Genomic DNA, 27,899 nt, shown 5'->3' on the forward strand with positions numbered 1-27,899 from the left:
AGCCCAGTTGACAAATCATTACAAACAGTAACCAGCCAAGCAGAAGAGTTACAGAACTCAGAAATAGAGATACAATTAATCCCTTACCTTTGATGATCTTCATATGGTTGCACTCAGAAGACATTCATTTACTCAATAAATGTTCCTTTTCTTCGATAAAGTCTCTTTATATCCAAAAACCTCTGTTTTGTTTGCGCGTTTTCTTCAGTCAAAACAGGCAGACAAAAAAATCCAAATTGTATCCGTAAAGTTCATAGAAACATGTCAAACGATGTTTATATTCAATCCTCAGGTTGTTTTTAGCCTAAATGATCTATAATATTTCAACCGGACAATAACGTCGTCAATATAAGAGGTAAACAAGAAATGCACTCTCTTGCGCATGAAAAAGCTCTGTGACACGGCAGGGTCCACTCATTCAGACTGGTCTTACTCCCTCATTTATAAGAATACAAGCCTGAAACCATTTCTAAAGACTGTTGACATCTAGTGGAAGGCATAGGAACTGCAAATTGAGTCCTAAGTCAATGGATACTGTAATGGCATTGAATAGAAAAATAAAAAAGAAAAATAAAAACTACTTCCTGAATGGATTTTTCTCAGGTTTTTGTCTGACAAATCAGTTCTGTTATACTCACAGACACTATTTTAACAGTTTTGGAAACTTTAGAGTGTTTTCTATCCAAATCTACCAGTTATCTGTATATCATATCTTCTGGGCCCGAGTAGCAGGCCGTTTAATTTGGGCATGCTTTTCATCCACAATTCCGAATGCTGCCCCCCTACCCTAGAGAAGTTAATGATGATGTAGCACATGTCCCAAATGGAACCTGGTCAAAAGTAGTGCACCATCACCCCTATAGGCCTTAGTCTAAAGTAGTGCACCATCACCCCTATAGACCTTAGTCTAAAGTAGTGCACCATCACCCCTATAGACCTTAGTCAAAAGTAGTGCACCATCACCCCTATAGACCTTAGTCAAAAGTAGTGCACCATCACCCCTATAGACCTTAGTCTAAAGTAGTGCACCATCACCCCTATAGACCTTAGTCTAAAGTAGTGCACCATCACCCCTATAGGCCTTAGTCTAAAGTAGTGCACCATCACCCCTATAGACCTTAGTCTAAAGTAGTGCACCATCACCCCTATAGGCCTTAGTCTAAAGTAGTGCACCATCACCCCTATAGGCCTTAGTCTAAAGTAGTGCACCATCACCCCTATAGACCTTAGTCTAAAGTAGTGCACCATCACCCCTATAGACCTTAGTCTAAAGTAGTGCACCATCACCCCTATAGACCTTAGTCTAAAGTAGTGCACTATAAAGAGAATAGGGTGCCGTTGGGATGTAACCATGGTGGAGATGAGGTGAGTTACTCTCATGATGAGCTCAGGGACAAACTAGACTATCTACTATTTATTCATTGTAAAATATGTGAAGGATAAAATCCCATGAGATGATTAATCAACTCATATCCAAGGTGGTTCCCAAACAACAACAACAAATACTGGACCAAACAAACACAGAGGTAGTGACGGAATGGCTTTATGTTGACGGAATGGCTTTATGTTGACGGAATGGCTTTATGTTGCCGGTAGTGACGGAATGGCTTTATGTTGACGGAATGGCTTTATGTTGACGGAATGGCTTTATGTTGCCGGTAGTGACGGAATGGCTTTATGTTGCCGGTAGTGACGGAATGGCTTTATGTTGCCGGTAGTGACGGAATGGCTTTATGTTGCCGGTAGTGACGGAATGGCTTTATGTTGCCGGTAGTGACGGAATGGCTTTATGTTGCCGGTAGTGACGGAATGGCTTTATGTTCGGTAGTGACGGAATGGCTTTATGTTGCCGGTAGTGACGGAATGGCTTTATGTTGCCGGTAGTGACGGAATGGCTTTATGTTGCCGGTAGTGACGGAATGGCTTTATGTTGCCGGTAGTGACGGAATGGCTTTATGTTGCCGGTAGTGACGGAATGGCTTTATGTTGTCCGGTAGTGACGGAATGGCTTTATGTTGCCGGTAGTGACGGAATGGTTTTATGTTGCACGGTCACCCTATAGACCTTAGTCTAAAGTAGTGACGGAATGGTTTTATGTTGCCGGTAGTGACGGAATGGTTTTATGTTGCCGGTAGTGACGGAATGGCTTTATGTTGCCGGTAGTGACGGAATGGCTTTATGTTGCCGGTAGTGACGGAATGGCTTTATGTTGCCGGTAGTGACGGAATGGCTTTATGTTGCCGGTAGTGACGGAATGGCTTTATGTTGCCGGTAGTGACGGAATGGCTTTATGTTGCCGGTAGTGACGGAATGGCTTTATGTTGCCGGTAGTGACGGAATGGCTTTATGTTGCCGGTAGTGACGGAATGGCTTTATGTTGCCGGTAGTGACGGAATGGCTTTATGTTGCCGGTAGTGACGGAATGGCTTTATGTTGCCGGTAGTGACGGAATGGCTTTATGTTGCCGGTAGTGACGGAATGGCTTTATGTTGCCGGTAGTGACGGAATGGCTTTATGTTGCCGGTAGTGACGGAATGGCTTTATGTTGCCGGTAGTGACGGAATGGCTTTATGTTGCCGGTAGTGACGGAATGGCTTTATGTTGCCGGTAGTGACGGAATGGTTTTATGTTGCCGGTAGTGACCGGAATGGCTTTATGTTAAAGTAGTGACGGAATGGCTTTATGTTGCCGGTAGTGACGGAATGGCTTTATGTTGCCGGTAGTCACGGAATGGCTTTATGTTGCCGGTAGTGACGGAATGGCTTTATGTTGCCGGTAGTGACGGAATGGCTTTATGTTGCGGTAGTGACGGAATGGCTTTATGTTACCCCCGGTAGTGACGGAATGGCTTTATGTTGCCGGTGCCGGTAGTGACGGAATGGCTTTATGTTGCCAGTAGTGACGGAATGGCTTTATGTTGCCGTAGTGTGACGGAATGGCTTTATGTTGCCGGTAGTGACGGAACGGCTTTATGTTAACGGTAGTGACGGAATGGTTTTATGTTGCCGGTAGTGACGGAATGGTTTTATGTTGCCGGTAGTGACGGAATGGCTTTATGTTGCCGGTAGTGACGGAATGGCTTTATGTTGCTAGTGACGGAATGGCTTTATGTTGCCGGTAAGTGACGGAATGGCTTTATGTTGCCGGTAGTGACGGAATGGCTTTATGTTGCCGGTAGTGACGGAATGGCTTTATGTTGCCGGTAGTGACGGAATGGCTTTATGTTGTCGGTAGTGACGGAATGGCTTTATGTTGCCGGTAGTGACGGAATGGCTTTATGTTGCCGGTAGTGACGGAATGGCTTTATGTTGCCGGTAGTGACGGAATGGCTTTATGTTGCCGGTAGTGACGGAATGGCTTTATGTTGCCGGTAGTGACGGAATGGCTTTATGTTGCTTAACAGTAGTGACGGAACGGCTTTATGTTGCCTTAGTGACGGAATGGCTTTATGTTGCCGGTAGTGACGGAATGGCTTTATGTTGCCGGTAGTGACGGAATGGCTTTATGTTGCCGGTAGTGACGGAATGGCTTTATGTTGCCGGTAGTGACGGAATGGCTTTATGTTGTTGACCGGAATAGTGACGGAATGGCTTTATGTTGCCGGTAGTGACGGAATGGCTTTATGTTGCGGAACCGGTAGTGACCGGTAGAATGGCTTTATGTTAACGGTAGTGACGGAATGGCTTTATGTTAACAGTAGTGACGGAATGGCTTTATGTTGCCGGTAGTGACGGAATGGCTTTATGTTGCCAGTAGTGACGGAATGGCTTTATGTTGCCGGTAGTGACGGAATGGCTATATAGTTAACAGTAGTGACGGAATGGCTTTATGTTGCCAGGTAGTGACGGAACAGCTATATCTTAACAGTAGTGACGGAATGGCTTTATGTTGCCGGTAGTGACGGAATGGCTTTATGTTGCCGGTAGTGACGGAATGGCTTTATGTTGCCGGTAGTGACGGAATGGCCATATCTTAACAGTAGTGACGGAATGGCTTTATGTTGCCGGTAGTGACGGAATGGCTTTATGTTGCCGGTAGTGACGGAATGGTTTTATGTTGCCGGTAGTGACGGAATGGCTTTATGTTGCCGGTAGTGACGGAATGGCTTTATGTTGCCGGTAGTGACGGAATGGCTTTATGTTGCCGGTAGTGACGGAATGGTTTTATGTTGCACCATAGTGACGGAATGGCTTTATGTTGCCGGTAGTGAACGGAATGGCTTTATGTTGCCGGTAGTGACGGAATGGCTTTATGTTGCCGGTAGTGACGGAATGGCTTTATGTTGCCGGTAGTGACGGAATGGCTTTATGTTGCCGGTAGTGACGGAATAGGCTTTTATGTTGCCGGTAGTGACGGAATGGTTTTATGTTGCCGGTAGTGACGGAATGGCTTTATGTTGCCGGTAGTGACGGAATGGTTTTATGTTGTGCACGGTAGTGACGGAATGGCTTTATGTTGCCGGTAGTGACGGAATGGCTTTATGTTGCCGGTAGTGACGGAATGGCTTTATGTTGCCGGTAGTGACGGAATGGCTTTATGTTGCCGGTAGTGACGGAATGGCTTTATGTTGCCGGTAGTGACGGAATGGCTTTATGTTGCCGGTAGTGACGGAATGGCTTTATGTTGCCGGTAGTGACGGAATGGCTTTATGTTGCCGGTAGTGACGGAATGGCTTTATGTTGCCGGTAGTGACGGAATGGCTTTATGTTGCCGGTAGTGACGGAATGGCTTTATGTTGCCGGTAGTGACGGAATGGCTTTATGTTAACAGTAGTGACGGAATGGCTTTATGTTGCCGGTAGTGACGGAATGGCTTTATGTTGCCGGTAGTGACGGAATGGCTTTATGTTGCCGGTAGTGACGGAATGGCTTTATGTTGCCAGTAGTGACGGAATGGCTTTATGTTGCCGGTAGTGACGGAATGGTTTTATGTTGCCGGTAGTGACGGAATGGCTTTATGTTGCCGGTAGTGACGGAATGGCTTTATGTTGCCGGTAGTGACGGAATGGCTTTATGTTAACAGTAGTGACGGAATGGCTTTATGTTGCCGGTAGTGACGGAATGCTTTATCTTGCCAGTAGTGACGGAATGGCTTTATGTTGCCGGTAGTGACGGAATGGCTTTATGTTGCCGGTAGTGACGGAATGGCTTTATGTTGCCGGTAGTGACGGAATGGCTTTATGTTGCCGGTAGTGACGGAATGGCTTTATGTTAACGGTAGTGACGGAATGGCTTTATGTTGCCGGTAGTGACGGAATGGCTTTATGTTGCCGGTATGTTGACGAATGGCTTTATGTTGCCGGAATGGTAGTGACGGAATGGCTTTATGTTGCCGGTAGTGACGGAATGGCTTTATGTTGCCGGTAGTGACGGAATGGCTTTATGTTTATGACGGAATGGCTTTATGTTGCCGGTAGTGACGGAATGGCTTTATGTTGCCGGTAGTGACGGAATGGCTTTATGTTGCCGGTAGTGACGGAATGGCTTTATGTTGCCGGTAGTGACGGAATGGCTTTATGTTGCCGGTAGTGACGAAATGGCTTTATGTTGCCGGTAGTGACGGAATGGCTATATCTTAACAGTAGTGACGGAATGGCTTTATGTTGCCGGTAGTGACGGAATGGCTTTATGTTGCCGGTAGTGACGGAATGGCTTTATGTTGCCGGTAGTGACGGAATGGCTTTATGTTGCCGGTAGTGACGGAACGGCTTTATGTTAACAGTAGTGACGGAATGGCTTTATGTTGCCGGTAGTGACGGAATGGCTTTATGTTAACAGTAGTGACGGAATGGCTTTATGTTGCCGGTAGTGACGGAATGGCTTTATGTTGCCGGTAGTGACGGAATGGCTTTATGTTGCCGGTAGTGACGGAACAGCTTTATGTTAACAGTAGTGACGGAATGGCTTTATGTTGCCGGTAGTGACGGAATGGCTTTATGTTGCCGGTAGTGACGGAATGGCTTTATGTTGCCGGTAGTGACGGAATGGCTTTATGTTGCCGGAATGGTAGTGACGGAATGGCTTTATGTTGCCGGTAGTGACGGAATGGCTTTATGTTGCCGGTAGTGACGGAATGGTTTTATGTTGCCGGTAGTGACGGAATGGCTTTATGTTGCCGGTAGTGACGGAATGGCTTTATGTTGCCGGTAGTGACGGAATGGCTTTATGTTGCCGGTAGTGACGGAATGGCTTTATGTTGCCGGTAGTGACGGAATGGCTTTATGTTAACGGTAGTGACAGAATGGCTTTATGTTGCCGGTAGTGACGGAATGGCTTTATGTTAACAGTAGTGACGGAATGGCTTTATGTTGCCGGTAGTGACGGAATGGCTTTATGTTGCCGGTAGTGACGGAACGGCTTTATGTTGCCGGTAGTGACGGAATGGCTTTATGTTGCCGGTAGTGACGGAATGGCTTTATGTTAACAGTAGTGACGGAATGGCTTTATGTTGCCGGTAGTGACGGAACAGCTATATCTTAACAGTAGTGACGGAATGGCTTTATGTTGCCGGTAGTGACGGAATGGCTTTATGTTGCCGGTAGTGACGGAATGGCTTTATGTTGCCGGTAGTGACGGAATGGCTTTATGTTAACAGTAGTGACGGAATGGCTTTATGTTGCCGGTAGTGACGGAATGGCTTTATGTTGACGGAATGGCTTTATGTTGCCGGTAGTGACGGAATGGCTTTATGTTGCCGGTAGTGACGGAATGGCTTTATGTTGCCGGTAGTGACGGAATGGCTTTATGTTGCCGGTAGTGACGGAATGGTTTTATGTTGACGGAATGGCTTTATGTTGCCGGTAGTGACGGAATGGCTTTATGTTGCCGGTAGTGACGGAATGGCTTTATGTTGCCGGTAGTGACGGAATGGCTTTATGTTGCCGGTAGTGACGGAATGGCTTTATCTTAACAGTAGTGACAGAATGGCTTTATGTTGCCGGTAGTGACGGAAATGGCTTTATGTTGCGGTAGTGACGGAATGGCTTTATGTTGCCGGTAGTGACGGAATGGTTTTATGTTGCCGGTAGTGACGGAATGGCTTTATGTTGCCGGTAGTGACGGAATGGTTTTATGTTGCCGGTAGTGACGGAATGGCTTTATGTTAACAGTAGTGACGGAATGGCTTTATGTTGCCGGTAGTGACGGAATGGCTTTATGTTGCCGGTAGTGACGGAATGGCTTTATGTTGCCGGTAGTGACGGAATGGCTTTATGTTGCCGGTAGTGACGGAATGGCTTTATGTTGCCGGTAGTGACGGAACGGCTTTATGTTAACAGTAGTGACGGAATGGCTTTATGTTGCCGGTAGTGACGGAATGGCTTTATGTTGCCGGTAGTGACGGAATGGCTTTATGTTGCCGGTAGTGACGGAATGGCTTTATGTTAACGGTAGTGACGGAATGGCTTTATGTTGCCGGTAGTGACGGAATGGCTTTATGTTGCCGGTAGTGACGGAATGGCTTTATGTTGCCGGTAGTGACGGAATGGCTTTATGTTGCCGGTAGTGACGGAATGGCTTTATGTTGCCGGTAGTGACGGAATGGCTTTATGTTGCCGGTAGTGACGGAATGGCTTTATGTTGCCGGTAGTGACGGAATGGCTTTATGTTGCCGGTAGTGACGGAATGGCTTTATGTTGCCGGTAGTGACGGAATGGCTTTATGTTAACAGTAGTGATGGAATAGCTTTGTCTTTTTAAAATTGTAACAGAAAATCAGTACCTTGGCCAGCTGCTGCTCGGAGGCGAACCCCAGTCCGAACACTGTGTTGGCTCTGCTGTCAGCCCATTGGCCAAACTTCTGGGACGTCTTGGTGAAGGTCATGTTTGGGGTGATGGTGCTGTTGATGATCACCTGAAGGGAGACAGGAAATGACACGTTAGTAGGAGATGTGGTGGTGCCCCTGGAGCAGCTTGAGGGGGTTAGTGCCTTGCTCAAGGGCACAACGGAAATACCTGGAGCAGCTTGAGGGGGTACGGGCCTTGCTGGGCCACAGGGACATGGAATCGGGTCAAAGCACAAACAGTTTGGGAAACCAGTTTGGGACACCTCAGTGGGCAGCCAGTTTGGGAAACCAGTTTGGGACTCCTCAGTTGGCAGCCAGTTTGGGAAACCAGTTTGGGACTCCTCAGTTGGCAGCCAGTTTGGGAAACCAGTTTGGGACACCTCAGTTGGCAGCCAGTTTGGGAAACCAGTTTGGGAAACCAGTTTGGGACACCTCAGTTGGCAGCCAGTTTGGGAAACCAGTTTGGGACTCCTCAGTGGGCAGCCAGTTTGGGAAACCAGTTTGGGACTCCTCAGTGGGCAGCCAGTTTGGGAAACCAGTTTGGGCCACAAAACAGTGGGCCACAGTTTGGGAAACCAGTTTGGGACACCTCAGTTGGCAGCCAGTTTGGGAAACCAGTTTGGGACACTTCAGTGGGCAGCCAGTTTGGGAAACCAGTTTGGGACACCTCAGTGGGCAGCCAGTTTGGGAAACCAGTTTGGGACACCTCAGTTGGCAGCCAGTTTGGGAAACCAGTTTGGGACACCTCAGTGGGCAGCCAGTTTGGGAAACCAGTTTGGGACACCTCAGTGGGCAGCCAGTTTGGGAAAAGTTTGGGAAACCAGTTTGGGACACCTCAGTGGGCAGCCAGTTTGGGAAACCAGTTTGGGACTCCTCAGTTGGCAGCCAGTTTGGGAAACCAGTTTGGGAAACCAGTTTGGGAAACCAGTTTGGGAAACCTCAGTGGGCCACAGTTTTGCATGTGCACACCTGGGGTGTAATCATTAGTCCAAACACTAAAACAAGAGTTTCTTTTGGACAAATTCAGGTAGGTCCCTCCCTATTTCATTCTCTCACACATCTAAAATAATCTTCTTGTACAAGATTCAGAAGTGAAGCTAACCGTTTAGCTTCTACAATACAACTCTGGCCAAAGATCAAGCTCTTATTCAGCATCAGAAATCAAAGTAAAAGTGAAATAACTCAATTTGCTTTTTGGGCAAAAAAAACTAAAATAAACCCCACTTCTGTTATTAACAGACTCCTTCCCTTCTGAACTCCAGAGAAAGAGATAAACATTTCCATAGTAACACAATGACAAGAGAAAGAGCTGGAGGCTTTATGTAATCTGAAGAGGAACAGAGCAATATCAGGACCATTAGATTGGTTTCTTTCAGAGTCTCTGCTACACACACACACACACACACACACACACACACACACACACACACACACACACACACACACACACACACACACTGCCTCCAACTATGTCCAGTATGCACGTGTCCACACAGCCCACTGACCCCTATAATGGTCATTACGACTCCCAAGCCTGTATCCCAAAAAGGCACCCTATTCCCTATATAGTGCACGGAACGGCTTTATGTTGCCAGATAGTGACAGCCCAAAAACTTTAGAACTGCGTGATAGTGACGGAATAGATTTATGTCTGCTGGTAAAGTGACGGAATGGGAAGCCCCTTCTCGGTACAGTGCGGAAGCTTTATGTTAGCCGGCCTAGTGACGGAATTGGCTTTATGTTGCCGGTAGTGACGGAATGGCTTTATGTTGCCGATAGTGACGGAATGGTTTATGTTGCCGGTAGTGACGGAATAACTTTATCATAAGGAATTGCCGGTAGTAGACGGAATGGCTTTATGTTGCCGGTAGTGACGGATATGGCTTTACATGTAGTGACCAATGGCTTTAGTTGGGGGCCTGGTAGTGACGGAATGGCTTTATCTGCCGGTAGTGACGGAACAGCTATATCTTAACAGTAGTGATGGAATAGAGCTTTGTCTTTGTACCACTTTTAAAATTGTAACAGGAATCCTGGTCTATTGGCCAGCTGCTGCTCTATAGTAGTGCCACTAAGGGAATATCCAGTCCGAACACTGTGTTGGCTCTGCTGTAGCCCATTAGGGCCTGGGTAGTAGTACCACTGGGAAGGTCTTGGTGAAGGTCAGGGCTACTATACATTTAGGGAATAGGGCTCTGTCTAGAAAATGTACCACTAGTGAGGAATCTTCTATGTTGTACCCCTAGGAATGGTATAGTGGCATTAGGAATAGTGCCTGCTCTAAGGTAGTACGGAAACTGGAGCAGCTAGGGGTAGGGCCTTGCTGGGCCAGATGGGTCTATAGTAGTACCACTATGGGCTCTATGGAATAACCAGGACTCCTCAGTCTAGCAGCCAGTTTGGGAAACATATAGGGGGACTCTCTGGGCAGCCAGTTTGGGAAACCAGATAGACTCCTCAGTTGGCAGCCAGATGAGTCTGGGAAACCAGATGAGTTGGGAAACCAGTTTGAGACTCCAGATGAGTCTGGCAGCCAGTTTGGGAAACCAGTTTGGGCTCTCCAGATGGTCAGCCAGTTTGAAAACCAGATTCTGGGACTCAGATCCAGATAGTCTCCATGAGTCTTGGGAAACCAGATGGGAATAGGACCCAGATAGTTCCCTCAGGGCCCAGTTTAGGGAAACCACTCCAGATGGCACCCAGTTTGGCAAACCAGATGAGTCTCAGATGAGTAGTTTGGGAAACCAGTCAGTCTCAGTGGGCAGCCAGATTTGGGAAACCAGTTTGGGACACTCAGATAGGGCTCCAGTTATGGGAAACCAGAATAGTACTCAGACCCAGATGGTCAGCCAGTTTGGGAAACCATATGGGAATCCTCAGTGGCAGCCAGTTTGGTCCATAGGAGTACCAGTGGGCAGCCAGTATAGGGAAACCAGTTTGGGATGAGTCTCCAGACACCCAGTGAGGCAGCCAGTTTGGGAAACCAGTTTGGATGACAGTCCAGGGAAACTGTCTCCAATAGGCCAGTTTGGGAAACCAGATGGTCCACAGTTGAGTATCCAGACCAGATCCAGATGAGTCTCCAGAAACTCCAGAATGAGTTTGGGATGAACCTCCAGACTGGGCTCCAGATTTGCATGGCAATAGGGGTCTCCAGATGATTCTCCAGTAAACCAGAGAGTTCCAGATATTGGAACCCAGGGTCCCTCTGAGTCTTCAGATGAGTCTCCAGACACAGATATAATCTCAGTGAGTCTCCAGACAAGACCCAGAAGTCTGACAGCTAGACCAGTTGAGTCTTCAGACAACAGACCAGATGAGTCCCAGATCAAGCTCAGATGAGTTCCAGACATCAGAAATCAGATGAGTCTCCAGAAAGTCCAGATGAGTCTCCAGATGAGTCTCCAGAAACAACTAAAATAAACCCAGACACTTCAGATGAGTTAACAACAGACCTTCTGAGTCTCCAGATCAGACAACAGATCCAGATGAGTCTCCAGAGAAAGAGATTCCAATGAGTACCTGATGATAGACTCCAGATGAGTCTCCAGACAACAGAAGATGAGTCTCAGATCCAGATGAGTCTCCAGATGAGTCTCCAGAAGCAGACCCAGATGAGTTCCAGATGAGTCTCCAGATGAGTCCAGATGAGAGCAGATGAGTCTTCCAGAGGAACAGATCCAGATGAGTCTCAGACAACAGACCAGATGAGTCTCCAGATGAGTCTCCAGACAACAGACCCACACACAGATGACAGACACACAGATGAGTCAGACACAGACACACAGACAGATGAGTCACAGACACACAGACCCAGATGAGTCTGATGTCCAGTATGACGTGTCCAGACAGCCCACTGATCCAGATGAGTCTCCAGATGAGTCTCCAGACAACAGACCCAGATGTTTCCAGATGAGTCTCCAGACAGCAGATCCCCAGATGAGTCTGACAACAGACCCAGATGAGTCTCCAGATGAGTCCCAGATGAGGAGTCTCCAGACAGCAGATCCAGATGGTCTACAGTGAGTCTCCAGACAGCATACCAGATGAGCTGTCCAGACAACAGGCCAGATGAGTCTCCTGTAGCATAGATGAGTCTCCAGATGAGTCCAGACAGTCTAAGATAGATGAGTCTCCAGATGAGTCTCCTGACAGGACCCTGGTCTCCAGATGAGTCTCCAGACAACTCCAGATGAGTCTCCAGGATAGAGTCTCCAGATGGTCTCCAGATGAGTCTAGACCACTAGATCCAGATGAATAGATGAGTCTCTGACAACAGACCCAGATGAGTGTAGACTATATAGAATAGGGATGAGTCTAGACAGATCCAGATACAATACAGGTCAGGGCAGATGACCAGTGAGTACCACAGATATGATCCAGATGAGTCTCCAGACAACAGACCCAGATGGAATAGGATGAGTCTATAGTAGACAACATATCCAGAATGAGTCTCAGATGGTCTCCAGATGAGTCTCCAGACAACAGTCCACCCAGATGATAGGCAGGATGATGGTCTCCAGATGAGTCCCAGAGGAATAGCCAGATGGTCTATCAGTAGTACCAGACTCCAGACAGCAGAAAGTCTCCAGAAGTAGTATCCAGATGAGGAATAGGGCCAGATGGTCTATAGATGAGTCTCCAGGGAATAGGCCCAGATGAGTCTCTATAGTCCAGATGACAGACACAGAAAAGCCAGACAGTCACCAGATAGAGGTCTCCAGATGACAGACTCAGATCCAGATTCTTCTGGTCTATAGTGAGTCTCCACAGATCCAGAATGGGTTCCAGATGAGTCTATAGACAACAGATAGGGAATAGGGTTCTGGTCTGATAGATGGGTTCCTGAGTCTCCAGACAACAGTACCCAGATGAGTCTCCAGAGGAGCAGGATCAGATGAGTCTCCAGATAGACATACAGAATGAGTCTCCAGACAACAGTCTCCAGATGAGTCTGATGAGGGCAGACAACAGACAGAGCCAGATGAGTTTTGATGGTTCAGCGATGATTGATGAAACTGATATAGATGAATAATCTACTGACAACAGACCCAGAAGAGTCCCAGGTGTGTCTGACAACACAGACCCCAGATGAGTCTCCAGATGACTCAGTCACACATTCAGATGACTTGAGACTGGGAGACTCCAGACTTGAGGACTTTGAGTCTTTGACACTGATCAGATGAGTCTCCAGATGACTCCAGAAATCCAGATGAGTCCAGATTTTCTCCAGACACAACAGAGATCCAGATGAGTCACCAGACAGATGATGCCCAGTCTCCAGATGAGTCTCCAGACAACAGCCAGATGAGTCTCAGATGCAGTCTCCAGATGAGTTCCAGACAGCAGATCCAGATGAGTCTCCAGATGAGTCTCCAGACAACAGACCCAGATGATCTCCAGACAACAGACCAGATGAGTCTCAGACAACAGACCAGATGAGTCTCCAGAAATGCACAGATGAGTCTCCTCAGCAGATCCAGATGAGTGTCAGATGAGTCTCCAGACAGGTGACAGAGAGTCTCCAGATGTTCTCAGACCTGGGTCCAGATGAGTATGAAACTCCAGATGAGTCTCCAGACATTTTTTGATCCCAGATGAGTCTCCAGACAACAGACCCAGATGAGTCTCCAGATGAGTCTCAGACACAGACCAGAATTCCAGATGAGTCTCTCCAGATGAGTCTCCAGACACCAGATCCAGATGAGTCTCCAGATGAGTCTCCTGACAGCACTCCAGATGAGTCTCAGACTGACAGTCCAGATGAGTCTCCAGACAGACAACAGATCCAGATTTTGAGTCTCCAGAGATTTGTCTCCAGATGAGTCTCCAGATGAGTCTCCAGACAGCAGATCCAGATGAGTCTCCAGATGAGTCTCCAGACAACAGACCAGATGAGTCTCCAGATGAGTCTCCAGACCAGACCCAGATGAGTCTCCAGACAGCAGATCCAGATGAGTCTCCAGATGAGTCTCCAGACAGCAGATCCAGATGAGTCTCCAGATGAGTCTCCAGACAGAGTCTCCAGATGAGTCTCCAGATGAGTCTCCAGATGAGTCTCCAGACAACAGATCCAGATGAGATGAGTCTCCAGATGAGTCTCCAGACAACAGATCCAGATGAGTCTCCAGACAACAGATCCAGATGAGTCTCCAGACAGCAGACCAGATGAGTCTCCAGATGAGTCTCCAGACAACAGACCCAGATGAGTCTCCAGACAACAGATCCAGATGAGTCTCCAGATGAGTCTCCAGACAACAGACCCAGATGAGTCTCCAGATGAGTCTCCAGATGAGTCTCCAGACAACAGATCCAGATGAGTCTCCAGATGAGTCTCCAGACAACAGACCCAGAGTGAGATGAGTCTCCAGACAACAGACCCAGATGAGTCTCCAGATGACAGACAACAGACAGAGTCTCCAGATGAGTCTCCAGACAACAGATCCAGATGAGTCTCCAGACAACAGACCCAGATGAGTCTCCAGATGAGTCTCCAGACAACAGACCCAGATGAGTCTCCAGATGAGTCTCCAGATGAGTCTCCAGACAACAGACCCAGATGAGTCTCCAGATGAGTCTCCAGACCAGACCCAGATGAGTCTCCAGACAACAGACCCAGATGAGTCTCCAGATGAGTCTCCAGATGAGTCTCAGACAACAGATCCAGATGAGTCTCCAGATGAGTCTCCAGATGAGTCTCCAGACAACAGATCCAGATGAGTCTCCAGATGAGTCTCCAGATGAGTCTCCAGACAACAGACCCAGATGAGTCTCCAGATGAGTCTCCAGACAACAGATCCAGATGAGTCTCCAGATGAGTCTCCAGACAACAGACCCAGATGAGTCTCAGACCAGATGAGTCTCCAGACAACAGACCCAGATGAGTCTCCAGATGAGTCTCCAGACAACAGACCCAGATGAGTCTCCAGATGAGTCTCCAGACAACAGACCCAGATGAGTCAGATGAGTCCAGACAACAGCTCTCGTTTCATTTTCTCCAATATGCCTACGTTTAAATGACCCATCATTACAGAAAGTTATCCACACAGTTTATCAATCCACTACGGACACATCTCGGCCAGAACGATAACGTTAGTCTACCCGGCTAATTCATTGATCACGTTCATATTTCAGACAGACCTAGTTTGGCTGGTTACTGGCTGTATGTCTGAAGACAGCTGTAACATCACACTAGGAGAGGCAGGAGGATGAGGGTGGGCGGGTGGGTGGGCGGGCGGGTGGGTGGGTGGGCGGGCGGGCGGGTGGGCAGGCAGGCAGGCAGGCCCTCCAAAGTGACAGGCAAGTTGCAGACAGACTGTGCTTTCCTTGTCTTTCAATCTCCACTGCATACAGGAAAGGTAGGGTGTATTATCCTGTTGGACCCCAGAGAAGTGACATCATATCCCTAGTTGATATTGGCTGCTAACATGAATGACTTCCATCTCAAAATGTAGTTTACGTCGGTGTCCTGCAGTTTGAAAATGCGTCGCTGTTTATGGCTCCAATGGCAGGCTACATTTGGGCAGCGAGGGGGTGGGGTGGGGTGGGGGGTTGTGCACCGGGGTCGCGAACCACCCCTTTGGGGGGGGGGGGGGGGGGGGGGTTGTGCACCGGGGTCGAACCACCCCTTGGGGGTGGGGTGGGGTGGGGGGTTGTGAACCACCCCCTTGGGGGTGGGGTGGGGTGGGGGGTTGTGAACCGGGGTCGCGAACCTCCCCTTTGGGGGTGGGGTGGGGTGGGGTGGGGGGGTTGTGAACCGGGGTCGCGAACCTCCCTTTGGGGGTGGGGTGGGGTGGGGTGGGGGGTTGTGCACCGGGGTCGCGAACCACCCCTTGGGGGGGGGTGGGGTGGGGGGTTGTGAACCGGGGTCGCGAACCTCCCCTTTGGGGGTGGGGGGGGGTTGTGAACCGGGGTGAACCACCCCTTGGGGGTGGGGTGGGGTGGGGGTTGTGCACCGGGGTCGCAAACCTCTCCCTTGGGGGTGGGGGCGCGGGGATCTGGTGCGATAGGATCTGGTGCAGCAGGATCTGGTGCAGCACAAATCCATTGGGTTGTGCAGTAAATACTCAATTGGAGGGAGAGAGGATTGGCATAGTAAATACTCATAGTAAATACGTAAATACTCAAGTAAATAGTAAATACTCATAGTAAATACTCATAGTAAATACTCATAGTAAATACTCATAGTAAATACTCATAGTAAATACTCATAGTAAATACTCATAGTAAATACGCATAGTAAATACGCATAGTAAATACTCATAGTAAATACTCATAGTAAATACGCATAGTAAATACGCATAGTAAATACGCATAGTAAATACTCATAGTAAATACTCATAGTAAATACTCATAGTAAATACGCATAGTAAATACGCATAGTAAATACGCATAGTAAATACGCATAGTAAATACTCATAGTAAATACGCATAGTAAATACTCATAGTAAATACGCATAGTAAATACGCATAGTAAATACTCATAGTAAATACTCATAGTAAATACTCATAGTAAATACTCATAGTAAATACTCATAGTAAATACTCATAGTAAATACTCATAGTAAATACTCATAGTAAATACGCATAGTAAATACGCATAGTAAATACTCATAGTAAATACTCATAGTAAATACTCATAGTAAATCATAGTAAATACTCATAGTAAATACTCATAGTAAATACGCATAGTAAATACTCATAGTAAATACTCATAGTAAATACTCATAGTAAATACTCATAGTAAATACTCATAGTAAATACGCATAGTAAATACTCATAGTAAATACGCATAGTAAATACTCATAGTAAATACTCATAGTAAATACTCATAGTAAATACGCAGCTCTACAAACTGTTTGGGGATCCAGGATATGAACTGTTGACCTTGAAGCTCAGCAGCAATGAGGCAACAATTACTAGACCAGACCTCCTCGTCTTCAATATGAAATGGAGATGAAGCTGCATTTGGAATCTGTTCAAATGTATTATGACGTATTCAAAATATGTTGAAAACAAAATAATGAGAATGTCTGTCTGGTAGCATCAATACATAGACACAGATGTGTAATTGAACAAGCTATTTGAATGTGTCGTTTATTTTACTTGAAAAAAACCTACGACTTGGACTCGACTCGAGACTCAAAACGTTCTAGTTGGGACTCGACTCGAGACTCAAACCGTTCTAGTTGGGACTCGACTCGAGACTCAAACCATTCTAGTTGGGACTCGACTCGAGACTCAAAACGTTCTAGTTGGGACTCGACTCGAGACTCAAACCGTTCTAGTTGGGACTCGACTCGAGACTCAAACCGTTCTAGTTGGGACTCGACTCGAGACTCAAACCGTTCTAGTTGGGACTCGACTCGAGACTCAAACCGTTCTAGTTGGGACTCGACCCACCACCCCACACACACACACACACACACACACACACACACACACACGAGAACACCCACCCTCAAACACTCCTAAACAAAGAAAACATTCTTTGTCCCACTCTCTCTGTCTCGGAGCAGCACAGAGAACTGATCCCAACAATTAAGAGACAACACAAGACATGTTAATTACTATGCACCCCTTGTCTCATAGCAACATGGCCCTGCTCCAAAATTAGGACTAGGAATAACTGACAACCGCTGTCCTCCTCTCATTCTTCCTCCTCTCTCTCCCTCCCTCCCTCCCCATTATCACCCGTCTCCCTCTTTCCCCTCCATCTCTTCCTCAACCCCCATCTCTACCCCTCAACCCCCATCTCTACCCCTCAACCCCCATCTCTACCCCTCACCCTCCTGCCTCTCCCTCACCCTCCTGCCTCTCCCTCATCCTCCTGCCTCTCCCTCATCCTCCTGCCTCTCCCTCATCCTCCTGCCTCCCCCTCCTGTCTCTCCCTGCCTCTCCCTCATCCTCCTGCCTCTCCCTCATCCTCCTGCCTCTCCCTCATCCTCCTGCCTCTCCCTCATCCTCCTGCCTCTCCCTCATCCTCCTGCCTCTCCCTCATCCTCCTGCCTCTCCCTCATCCTCCTGCCTCCCCCTCCTGTCTCTCCCTGCCTCTCCCTCACCCTCCTGCCTCCCCCTCACCCTCCTGTCTCTCCCTGCCTCACCCTCCTGTCTCTCCCTGCCTCACCCTCCTGTCTCTCCCTGCCTCACCCTCCTGTCTCTCCCTGCCTCACCCTCCTGTCTCTCCCTGCCTCACCCTCCTGTCTCTCCCTGCCTCACCCTCATCCCCCTGCCTCTCCCTCATCCCCCTGCCTCTCCCTCATCCCCCTGCCTCTCCCTCATCCTCCTGCCTCTCCCTCATCCTCCTGCCTCTCCCTGTCTCTCCCTCATCATCCTGCCTCCCCCTCACCCTCCTGCCTCTCCCGGCCTCTCCCTCATCATCCTGTCTCTCCCTCTCCCTCATCATCCTGTCTCTCTCCTCCTCTCCCTGTCTCTCCCTCATCCTCCTGCCTCTCCCTCTCCCTCATCATCCTGTCTCTCTCCTCCTCTCCCTGTCTCTCCCTTCTTTTTATATTTCCCTCACCACCCCATCTCCCTCTCTACCGAGGAGCTAACACTTATCTTTCTTTCCAGAGCTCAGACCTCACACCCTCACACCTCACTGAGAGCTCAGAACACTGTCCAAATCAGACATGCATGACAAATCCCCAGAGCTTTGTATTTCCAATAAAAGGCTCTGTAAAACACAACGTCAGACAAGAGAACTTGAAGAGACGGGGAGTTAGACAACAACCTTTACTGACATGCTTTAGAGACACAGCTCAGCTTGTTGTCAAGGTTTTCCAGAGGTGACTGTTGCTAGGGGTCGAGGAAGACCCTCTCTGAGAGGTCAAAGAATTTGAAATTCGCATGTATGTTTTCTACGCATGCACACAACCATCCTCCCCCCTCCTACTATCCTCGCCCTCCTATCCTCCTCCTCCTATCCTCTCCCTCCTATCCTCACCCTCCTATCCTCTCCCTCCTATCCTCCCCCTCCTATCCTCTCCCTCCTATCCTCTCCCTCCTATCCTCGCCCTCCTATCCTCGCCCTCCTATCCTATCCTCGCCCTCCTACCGTCCTATCCTCTCCCCCTATCCTCCTATCCTCCTAACCTGCCATCCTCCTACCCTCCCATCCTCCTACCCTCCCATCCTCCTACCCTCCTATCGTCCGCCTCCTACCCTCCCATCCTCCTACCCTCCTATCGTCCGCCTCCTACCCTCCTATCCTCCCCCCTCCTACCCATTCAATCCTCTCCCCTCCACCCCTCTCACCCTCTACCCCTCCTACCCTCCACCCATTCTATCCTCCTCCCTCAAACCCTCCACCCATCCTATCCTCCCCCTTATCTTCCCCCTCGTATCCTCCCCGCTATCCTCCCCCTCCTATCTTCCACCCCCTCCTATCCTCTACCCATTACATTACATTTACATTTAAGTCATTTAGCAGACGCTCTTATCCAGAGCGACTTACAAATTGGTGCATTCACCTTATGACATCCAGTGGAACAGCCACTTTACAATAGTGCATCTAAATCTTTTAAGGGGCGGGGGGTGAGAAGGATTACTTTATCCTATCCAAGGTATTCCTTAAAGAGGTGGGGTTTCAGGTGTCTCCGGAAGGTGGTGATTGACTCCGCTGTCCTGGCGTCCGCGGTCCCTACCCCTACCCTCCCCCCTCCTACCCTCCTATCCTCTACCCCTACCACCCTCCTATCCTCTACCCCTACCCTCCTATTGTCCCCCCTCCTACCCTCCTATCCTCTACCCCTACCCTCCTATCCTCTACCCTCCTATTCTCCCCCTCTTACCCTCCTATCCTCTACCCTCCTACCCTCCTATCCTCTGCCCCTACCCTCCTACCCTCCCCCTCCTACCCTCTACCCCTACCCTCCTATTCTCCCCCCACTACCCTCTACCCCTACCCTCCTATTCTCCCCCTCCTACCCTCTACCCCTACCCTCCTATTCTCCCCCTCCTACCCTCTACCCCTACCCTCCTATTCCCCCCCTACCCTCCTATTCTCCCCTCCCCCCTACCATTCTCCACCCTCCTACCCTCCTATTCTCCCCCCTCCTGCCCTCCTACCCCCTATGGTCCCTAGTCTCCTACGGTCCCCTACGGTCCCTGGTCCCCTACCCCCTATGGTCCCTGGTCCCCTACCCCCTATGGTCCCTGGTCCCCTACGGTCCCCTACCCCCTATGGTCCCTGGTCCCCTATGGTCCCTGGTCCCCTGCCCACTATGGTCCCCTACCCCCTATGTCCCTGGTCCCCTACCCCCTATGGTCCCTGGTCCCCTATGGTCCCCTACCCCCTATGGTCCCTGGTCCCCTACCCCCTATGGTCCCTGGTCCCCTACGGTCCCTGGTCCCACGGTCCCTGGTCCCCTATGGTCCCTCGTTCCCTAGTTGTGGCTCATCCTCTATAACTACGGCTGTAAAACATGTTTTTATTCATATACTGTCTACACTGTCTCTTCCACACACAGGACTCTGGTACTGGAGCTAGAAACACCAGCATTACTACACTGTCTCTTACACACACAGGACTCTGGTACTGGAGCTAGAAACACCAGCATTACTACACTGTCTCTTACACACACAGGACTCTGGTACTGGAGCTAGAAACACCAGCATTACTACACTGTTGGAGACAGAAACACCAGCATTACTACACTGTTGGAGACAGAAACACCAGCATTACTACACTGTCTCTTACACACACAGGACTCTGGTACTGGAGCTAGAAACACCAGCATTACTACACTGTCTCTTACACACACAGGACTCTGGTACTGGAGCTAGAAACACCAGCATTACTACACTGTTGGAGACAGAAACACCAGCATTACTACACTGTTGGAGCTAGAAACACCAGCATTACTACACTGTTGGAGCTAGAAACACCAGCATTACTACACTGTTGGAGCTAGAAACACCAGCATTACTACACTGTTGGAGCTAGAAACACCAGCATTACTACACTGTCTCTTCCACACACAGGACTCTGGTACTGGAGCTAGAAACACCAGCATTACTACACTGTTGGAGACAGAAACACCAGCATTACTACACTGTTGGAGCTAGAAACACCAGCATTAACAACAGAAACACCAGCATTACTACACTGTTGGAGACAGAAACACCAGCATTACTACACTGTTGGAGCTACAGAAACACCAGCATTACTACACTGTTGGAGCTAGAAACACCAGCATTACTACACTGTTGGAGACAGAAACACCAGCATTACTACACTGTTGGAGACAGAAACACCAGCATTACTACACTGTTGGAAACTAGAAACACCAGCATTACTACACTGTTGGAGACAGAAACACCAGCATTACTACACTGTTGGAGACAGAAACACCAGCATTACTACACTGTTGGAGACAGAAACACCAGCATTACTACACTGTTGGAGACAGAAACACCAGCATTACTGCACTGTTGGAGCTAGAAACACCAGCATTACTACACTGTTGGAGACAGAAACACCAGCATTACTACACTGTTGGAGACAGAAACACCAGCATTACTACACTGTTGGAGACAGAAACACCAGCATTACTACACTGCTGGAGACATAAACACCAGCATTACTACACTGTTGGAGCTAGAAACACCAGCATTACTACACTGTTGGAGACAGAAAGACCAGCATTACTACACTGTTGGAGACAGAAACACCAGCATTACTACACTGTTGGAGATAGAAACACCATCATTACTACACTGTTGGAGCTAGAAACACCAGCATTACTGCACTGTTGGAGACAGAAACACCAGCATTACTACACTGTTGGAGACAGAAACACCAGCATTACTACACTGCTGGAGACATAAACACCAGCATTACTACACTGTTGGAGACAGAAACACCAGCATTACTGTACTGTTGGAGCTAGAAACACCAGCATTACTACACTGTTGGAGACAGAAACACCAGCATTACTACACTGTTGGAGACAGAAACACCAGCATTACTACACTGTTGGAGACATAAACACCAGCATTACTACACTGTTGGAGACAGAAACACCAGCATTACTGCACTGTTGGAGCTAGAAACACCAGCATTACTACACTGTTGGAGACAGAAACACCAGCATTACTCCACTGTTGGAGCTAGAAACACCAGCATTACTACACTGTTGGAGACAGAAACACCAGCATTACTACACTGTTGGAGACAGAAACACCAGCATTACCGTACTGTTGGAGCTAGAAACACCAGCATTACTACACTGTTGGAGACAGAAACACCAGCATTACTACACTGTTGGAGACAGAAACACCATCATTACTACACTGTTGAAGCTAGAAACACCAGCATTACTACACTGTTGGAGACAGAAACACCAGCATTACTACACTGTTGGAGACAGAAACACCAGCATTACTACACTGTTGGAGACAGAAACACCAGCATTACTACACTGTTGGAGACAGAAACACCAGCATTACTACACTGTTGGAGACAGAAACACCAGCATTACTACACTGTTGGAGACAGAAACACCAGCATTACTACACTGTTGGAGACAGAAACACCAGCATTACTACACTGTTGGAGACAGAAACACCAGCATTACTACACTGTTGGAGACAGAAACACCAGCATTACTACACTGTTGGAGACAGAAACACCAGCATTACCGTACTGTTGGAGCTAGAAACACCAGCATTACTACACTGTTGGAGACAGAAACACCAGCATTACTACACTGTTGGAGACAGAAACACCATCATTACTACACTGTTGAAGAAACACCAGCATTAACACTAGAAACACCAGCATTACTGCACTGTTGGAGACAGAAACACCAGCATTACTACACTGTTGGAGACAGAAACACCAGCATTACTACACTGCTGGAGACAGAAACACCAGCATTACTACACTGTTGGAGCTAGAAACACCAGCATTACTACACTGTTGGAGACATAAACACCAGCATTACTACACTGTTGGAGACAGAAACACCAGCATTACTACACTGTTGGAGACATAAACACCAGCATTACTACACTGTTGGAGACATAAACACCAGCATTACTACACTGTTGGAGACATAAACACCAGCATTACTACACTGTTGGAGACAGAAACACCAGCATTACCACACTGTTGGAGACAGAAACACCAGCATTACTACACTGTTGGAGACAGAAACACCAGCATTACTACACTGTTGGAGACAGAAACACCAACATTACTACACTGTTGGAGACAGAAACACCAGCATTACTACACTGTTGGAGACAGAAACACCAGCATTACTACACTGTTGGAGACAGAAACACCAGCATTACTACACTGTTGGAGACAGAAACACCAGCATTACTACACTGTTGGAGACAGAAACACCAGCATTACTACACTGTTGGAGCTAGAAACACCAGCATTACTACACTGTTGGAGCTAGAAACACCAGCATTACTGCACTGTTGGAGACAGAAACACCAACATTACTACACTGTTGGAGACAGAAACACCAGCATTACTACACTGTTGGAGACAGAAACACCAGCATTACTACACTGTTGGAGACAGAAACACCAACATTACTACACTGTTGGAGACAGAAACACCAGCATTACTACACTGTTGGAGACAGAAACACCAACATTACTACACTGTTGGAGACAGAAACACCAACATTACTACACTGTTGGAGCTAGAAACACCAGCATTACTACACTGTTGGAGACAGAAACACCAACATTACTACACTGTTGGAGACAGAAACACCAGCATTAGCACTGTTGGAGCTAGAAACACCAGCATTACTACACTGTTGGAGACAGAAACACCAGCATTACTACACTGTTGGAGACAGAAACACCAGCATTACTACACTGTTGGAGACAGAAACACCAGCATTACTACACTGTTGGAGATAGAAACACCAGCATTACTACACTGTTGGAGACAGAAACACCAGCATTACTACACTGTTGGAGACAGAAACACCAACATTACTACACTGTTGGAGATAGAAACACCAGCATTACTACACTGTTGGAGACAGAAACACCAGCATTACTGCACTGTTGGAGACAGAAACACCAGCATTACTACACTGTTGGAGACAGAAACACCAGCATTACTACACTGTTGGAGCTAGAAACACCAGCATTACTACACTGTTGGAGATAGAAACACCAACATTACTGCACTGTTGGAGACAGAAACACCAACATTACCACACTGTTGGAGATAGAAACACCAACATTACCGCACTGTTGGAGCTAGAAACACCACATTTACACTGTTGGAGATACCACACTGTTGGAGAGAAACACCAGCAAACACTGTTGGAGCTAGAAACACCAGCATTACTACACTGTTGGAGACAGAAACACCAGCATTACTACACTGTTGGAGACAGAAACACCAACATTACCACACTGTTGGAGATAGAAACACCAGCATTACTACACTGTTGGAGACAGAAACACCAGCATTACTACACTGTTGGAGACAGAAACACCAGCATTACTACACTGTTGGAGCTAGAAACACCAGCATTACTACACTGTTGGAGACAGAAACACCAGCATTACTACACTGTTGGAGACAGAAACACCAACATTACTACACTGTTGGAGACAGAAACACCAGCATTACTACACTGTTGGAGACAGAAACACCAGCATTACTACACTGTTGGAGACAGAAACACCAACATTACTACACTGTTGGAGCTAGAAACACCAGCATTACTCTGCACCTGCGATAACATCTGAGTGGCGCAGGGGTCTCAGTGCAAGAGATGTCACTACAGTCCCTGGTTCGAATCTAGGCTGTATCACATCCGGCCGTGATTAGGAGTCCCATAGGGCGGCACCCAATTGGCCCAGCGTCGTCCAGGTTTTAGGGGGAGTAGGCCATCTTTGTAAATAAGAATTTGTTCTTAACAGACTTCCCTCGTTAAATAAAGGCTAAATTTAAAAAAAAATGAAATAGGTACGCGACCAATTAAATGTGATTATGAAGTAGTGCACTAGATAGGGAATCGTGCGCCATGTGGGACTCATCCCAAGTCCCTGATAGAAGACCGGTACGTTCACAGGGAATTAAGGAGATTCAGTCTTCAGTTGTATCTCTCTCTGTGTGTCTAAGATCTCTGACATGTCATGGTTGTATTCAGTATGTGTGTAAGATCTCTGACATGTCATGGTTGTATTCAGTATGTGTGTAAGATCTCTGACATGTCATGGTTGTATTCAGTATGTGTGTAAGATCTCTGACATGTCATGGTTGTATTCAGTATGTGTCTAAGATCTCTGACATGTCATGGTTGTATTCAGTATGTGTGTAAGATCTCTGACATGTCATGGTTGTATTCAGTCTGTGTCTAAGATCTCTGACATGTCATGGTTGTATTCAGTATGTGTGTAAGATCTCTGACATGTCATGGTTGTATTCAGTATGTGTGTAAGATCTCTGACATGTCATGGTTGTATTCAGTATGTGTGTAAGATCTCTGACATGTCATGGTTGTATTCAGTATGTGTCTAAGATCTCTGACATGTCATGGTTGTATGTGTTAATGTAACTGGAGTAGTCGGTCTCAATAAACCTGATCAAACACATGCAGGGGGAGAGAGAGACACAACACCCTCCTATCTTAGTTTCTCATTTCAACTGTGTAGGGCGGCTATCTCAGAGAGATACAATATTAATGTCTTCCCAAATCTGAAATTACCCACCCAGAGAGACAGAGGAGAGAGAGAAAGAGAAAGAGAGAGAGAGAGAGAGGGGGGAGAGTTGTGTGTGTGTGTGTGTCAGGTCTCCACCCCACATTAGCATGGTGATGACCCAAACACTGTTCATCCTCTTCATATGAAGGGATGAAGAGATGAGAAGAGGAAGAGGGAGACAGAGAGAAGAGGAAGAGGAAGAGGGAGACAGAGAGAAGAGGAAGACAGAGAGAAGAGGAAGAGGAAGACAGAGAGAAGAGGAAGACAGAGAGACAGAGGAAGAGGGAGACAGAGAGAAGAGGAAGACAGAGAGAAGAGGAAGACAGAGAGAAGAGGGAGACAGAGAGAAGAGGAAGACAGAGAGAAGAGGAAGAGAGAGAGAAGACAGAGAGAAGAGGAAGACAGAGAGAAGAGGAAGAGGAAGACAGAGAGAAGAGGAAGACAGAGAGAAGAGGGAGAAGACAGAGAGAAGAGGAAGACAGAGAGAAGAGGAAGACAGAGAGAAGAGGGAGACAGAGAGAAGAGGAAGACAGAGAGAAGAGGAAGAGGGAGACAGAGAGAAGAGGAAGACAGAGAGAAGAGGAAGACAGAGAGAAGAGGAAGAGGGAGACAGAGAGAAGAGGAGACAGAGAAGAGGAAGAGAGAAGAGGAAGAGGGAGACAGAGAGAAGAGGAAGAGGGAGACAGAGAGAAGAGGAAGAGGGAGACAGAGAGAAGAGGAAGAGGAAGACAGAGAGAAGACAGGAAGAGGAAGACAGAGAGAAGAGGAAGAGGGAGACAGAGAGAAGAGGAGACAGAGAGAGAGAGAGAAGAGGAAGAGACAGAGAGACAGAGAGAAGACAGAGACAGAAGAAGGGAGACAGAGAGAAGAGGAAGACAGAGAGAAGAGGGAGACAGAGAGAAGAGGAAGAGGGAGACAGAGAGAAGAGGAAGAGGAAGACAGAGAGAAGAGGAAGAGGGAGACAGAGAGAAGAGGAAGAGGGAGACAGAGAGGAAGAGGAAGACAGAAAGAAGACAGAGAGAAGAGGAAGAGGAAGACAGAGAGAAGAGGAAGACAGAGAGAGAAGAGAAAGAGAGAAGAGGAAGACAGAGAGAAGAGGAAGAGGGAGACAGAGAGAAGAGGAAGAGGAAGACAGAGAGAAGAGGAAGAGGAAGACAGAGAGAAGAGGAAGAGGGAGACAGAGAGAAGAGGAAGAGGGAGACAGAGAGAAGAGGAAGAGGGAGACAGAGAGAAGAGGAAGAGGAAGACAGAGAGAAGAGGAAGAGGAAGACAGAGAGAAGAGGAAGAGGGAGACAGAGAGAAGAGGAAGAGGGAGACAGAGAGAAGAGGAAGAGGGAGACAGAGAGAAGAGGAAGAGGGAGACAGAGAGAAGAGGAAGAGGGAGACAGAGAGAAGAGGAAGAGGAAGACAGAGAGAAGAGGAAGAGGGAGACAGAGAGAAGAGGAAGAGGGAGACAGAGAGAAGAGGAAGAGGGAGACAGAGAGAAGAGGAAGAGGGAGACAGAGAGAAGAGGAAGAGGGAGACAGAGAGAAGAGGAAGAGGGAGACAGAGAGAAGAGGAAGAGGGAGACAGAGAGAAGAGGAAGAGGAAGACAGAGAGAAGAGGAAGAGGGAGACAGAGAGAAGAGGAAGAGGGAGACAGAGAGAAGAGGAAGAGGAAGACAGAGAGAAGAGGAAGAGGGAGACAGAGAGAAGAGGAAGAGGGAGACAGAGAGAAGAGGAAGAGGGAGACAGAGAGAAGAGGAGAAGAGGAAGACAGAGAGAAGAGGAAGAGGGAGACAGAGAGAAGAGGAAGAGGGAGACAGAGAGAAGAGGAAGAGGGAGACAGAGAGAAGAGGAAGAGGGAGACAGAGAGAAGAGGAAGACAGAGAGAAGAGGAAGAGGAAGACAGAGAGAAGAGGAAGACAGAGAGAAGAGGAAGAGGGAGACAGAGAGAAGAGGGAGACAGAGAGAAGAGGAAGAGGGAGACAGAGAGAAGAGGAAGAGGAAGACAGAGAGAAGAGGAAGAGGGAGACAGAGAGAAGAGGAAGACAGAGAGAAGAGGAAGAGGAAGACAGAGAGAAGAGGAAGAGGGAGACAGAGAGAAGAGGAAGAGGAAGACAGAGAGAAGAGGAAGAGGAAGACAGAGAGAAGAGGAAGAGGGAGACAGAGAGAAGAGGAAGAGGAAGACAGAGAGAAGAGGAAGAGGGAGACAGAGAGAAGAGGGAGACAGAGAGAGGAAGAGAGAAGAAGAAGAGGGAGACAGAGAGAAGAGGAAGAAGACAGAGAGAAGAGGAGACAGAGAAGAGGAAGAGAGGAAGACAGAGAGACAGAGAGAAGAGGAAGAGGGAGACAGAGAGAAGAGGAAGAGAGAAGAGGAAGAGGAGACAGAGAGAAGAGGAAGAGGGAGACAGAGAGAAGAGGAAGAGGAAGAAGAGAGAAGAG

The 27,899-nt window shown here is 47.8% G+C and overlaps 1 protein-coding gene across 2 annotated transcripts in view; it reads right to left on the minus strand.

Annotated features, from left to right (window-relative positions):
* The window catches only part of homer2 (homer scaffold protein 2), a 113,119-nt gene that overhangs the window by 38,251 nt on the left and 46,969 nt on the right, over positions 1-27,899 (minus strand). For both annotated transcript variants that reach the window (XM_052517656.1, XM_052517657.1), the window contains exon 2: positions 7,719-7,850. In XM_052517656.1, coding sequence (XP_052373616.1) covers positions 7,719-7,820 — 102 coding nt within the window. In that variant the 5' untranslated portion in view covers positions 7,821-7,850. The remainder of the gene's footprint in view (positions 1-7,718; positions 7,851-27,899) is intronic.

This window comes from Oncorhynchus keta, unplaced genomic scaffold (assembly GCF_023373465.1).
Source record: "Oncorhynchus keta strain PuntledgeMale-10-30-2019 unplaced genomic scaffold, Oket_V2 Un_scaffold_9243_pilon_pilon, whole genome shotgun sequence".
Taxonomy (NCBI): Eukaryota; Metazoa; Chordata; class Actinopteri; order Salmoniformes; family Salmonidae; genus Oncorhynchus; species Oncorhynchus keta.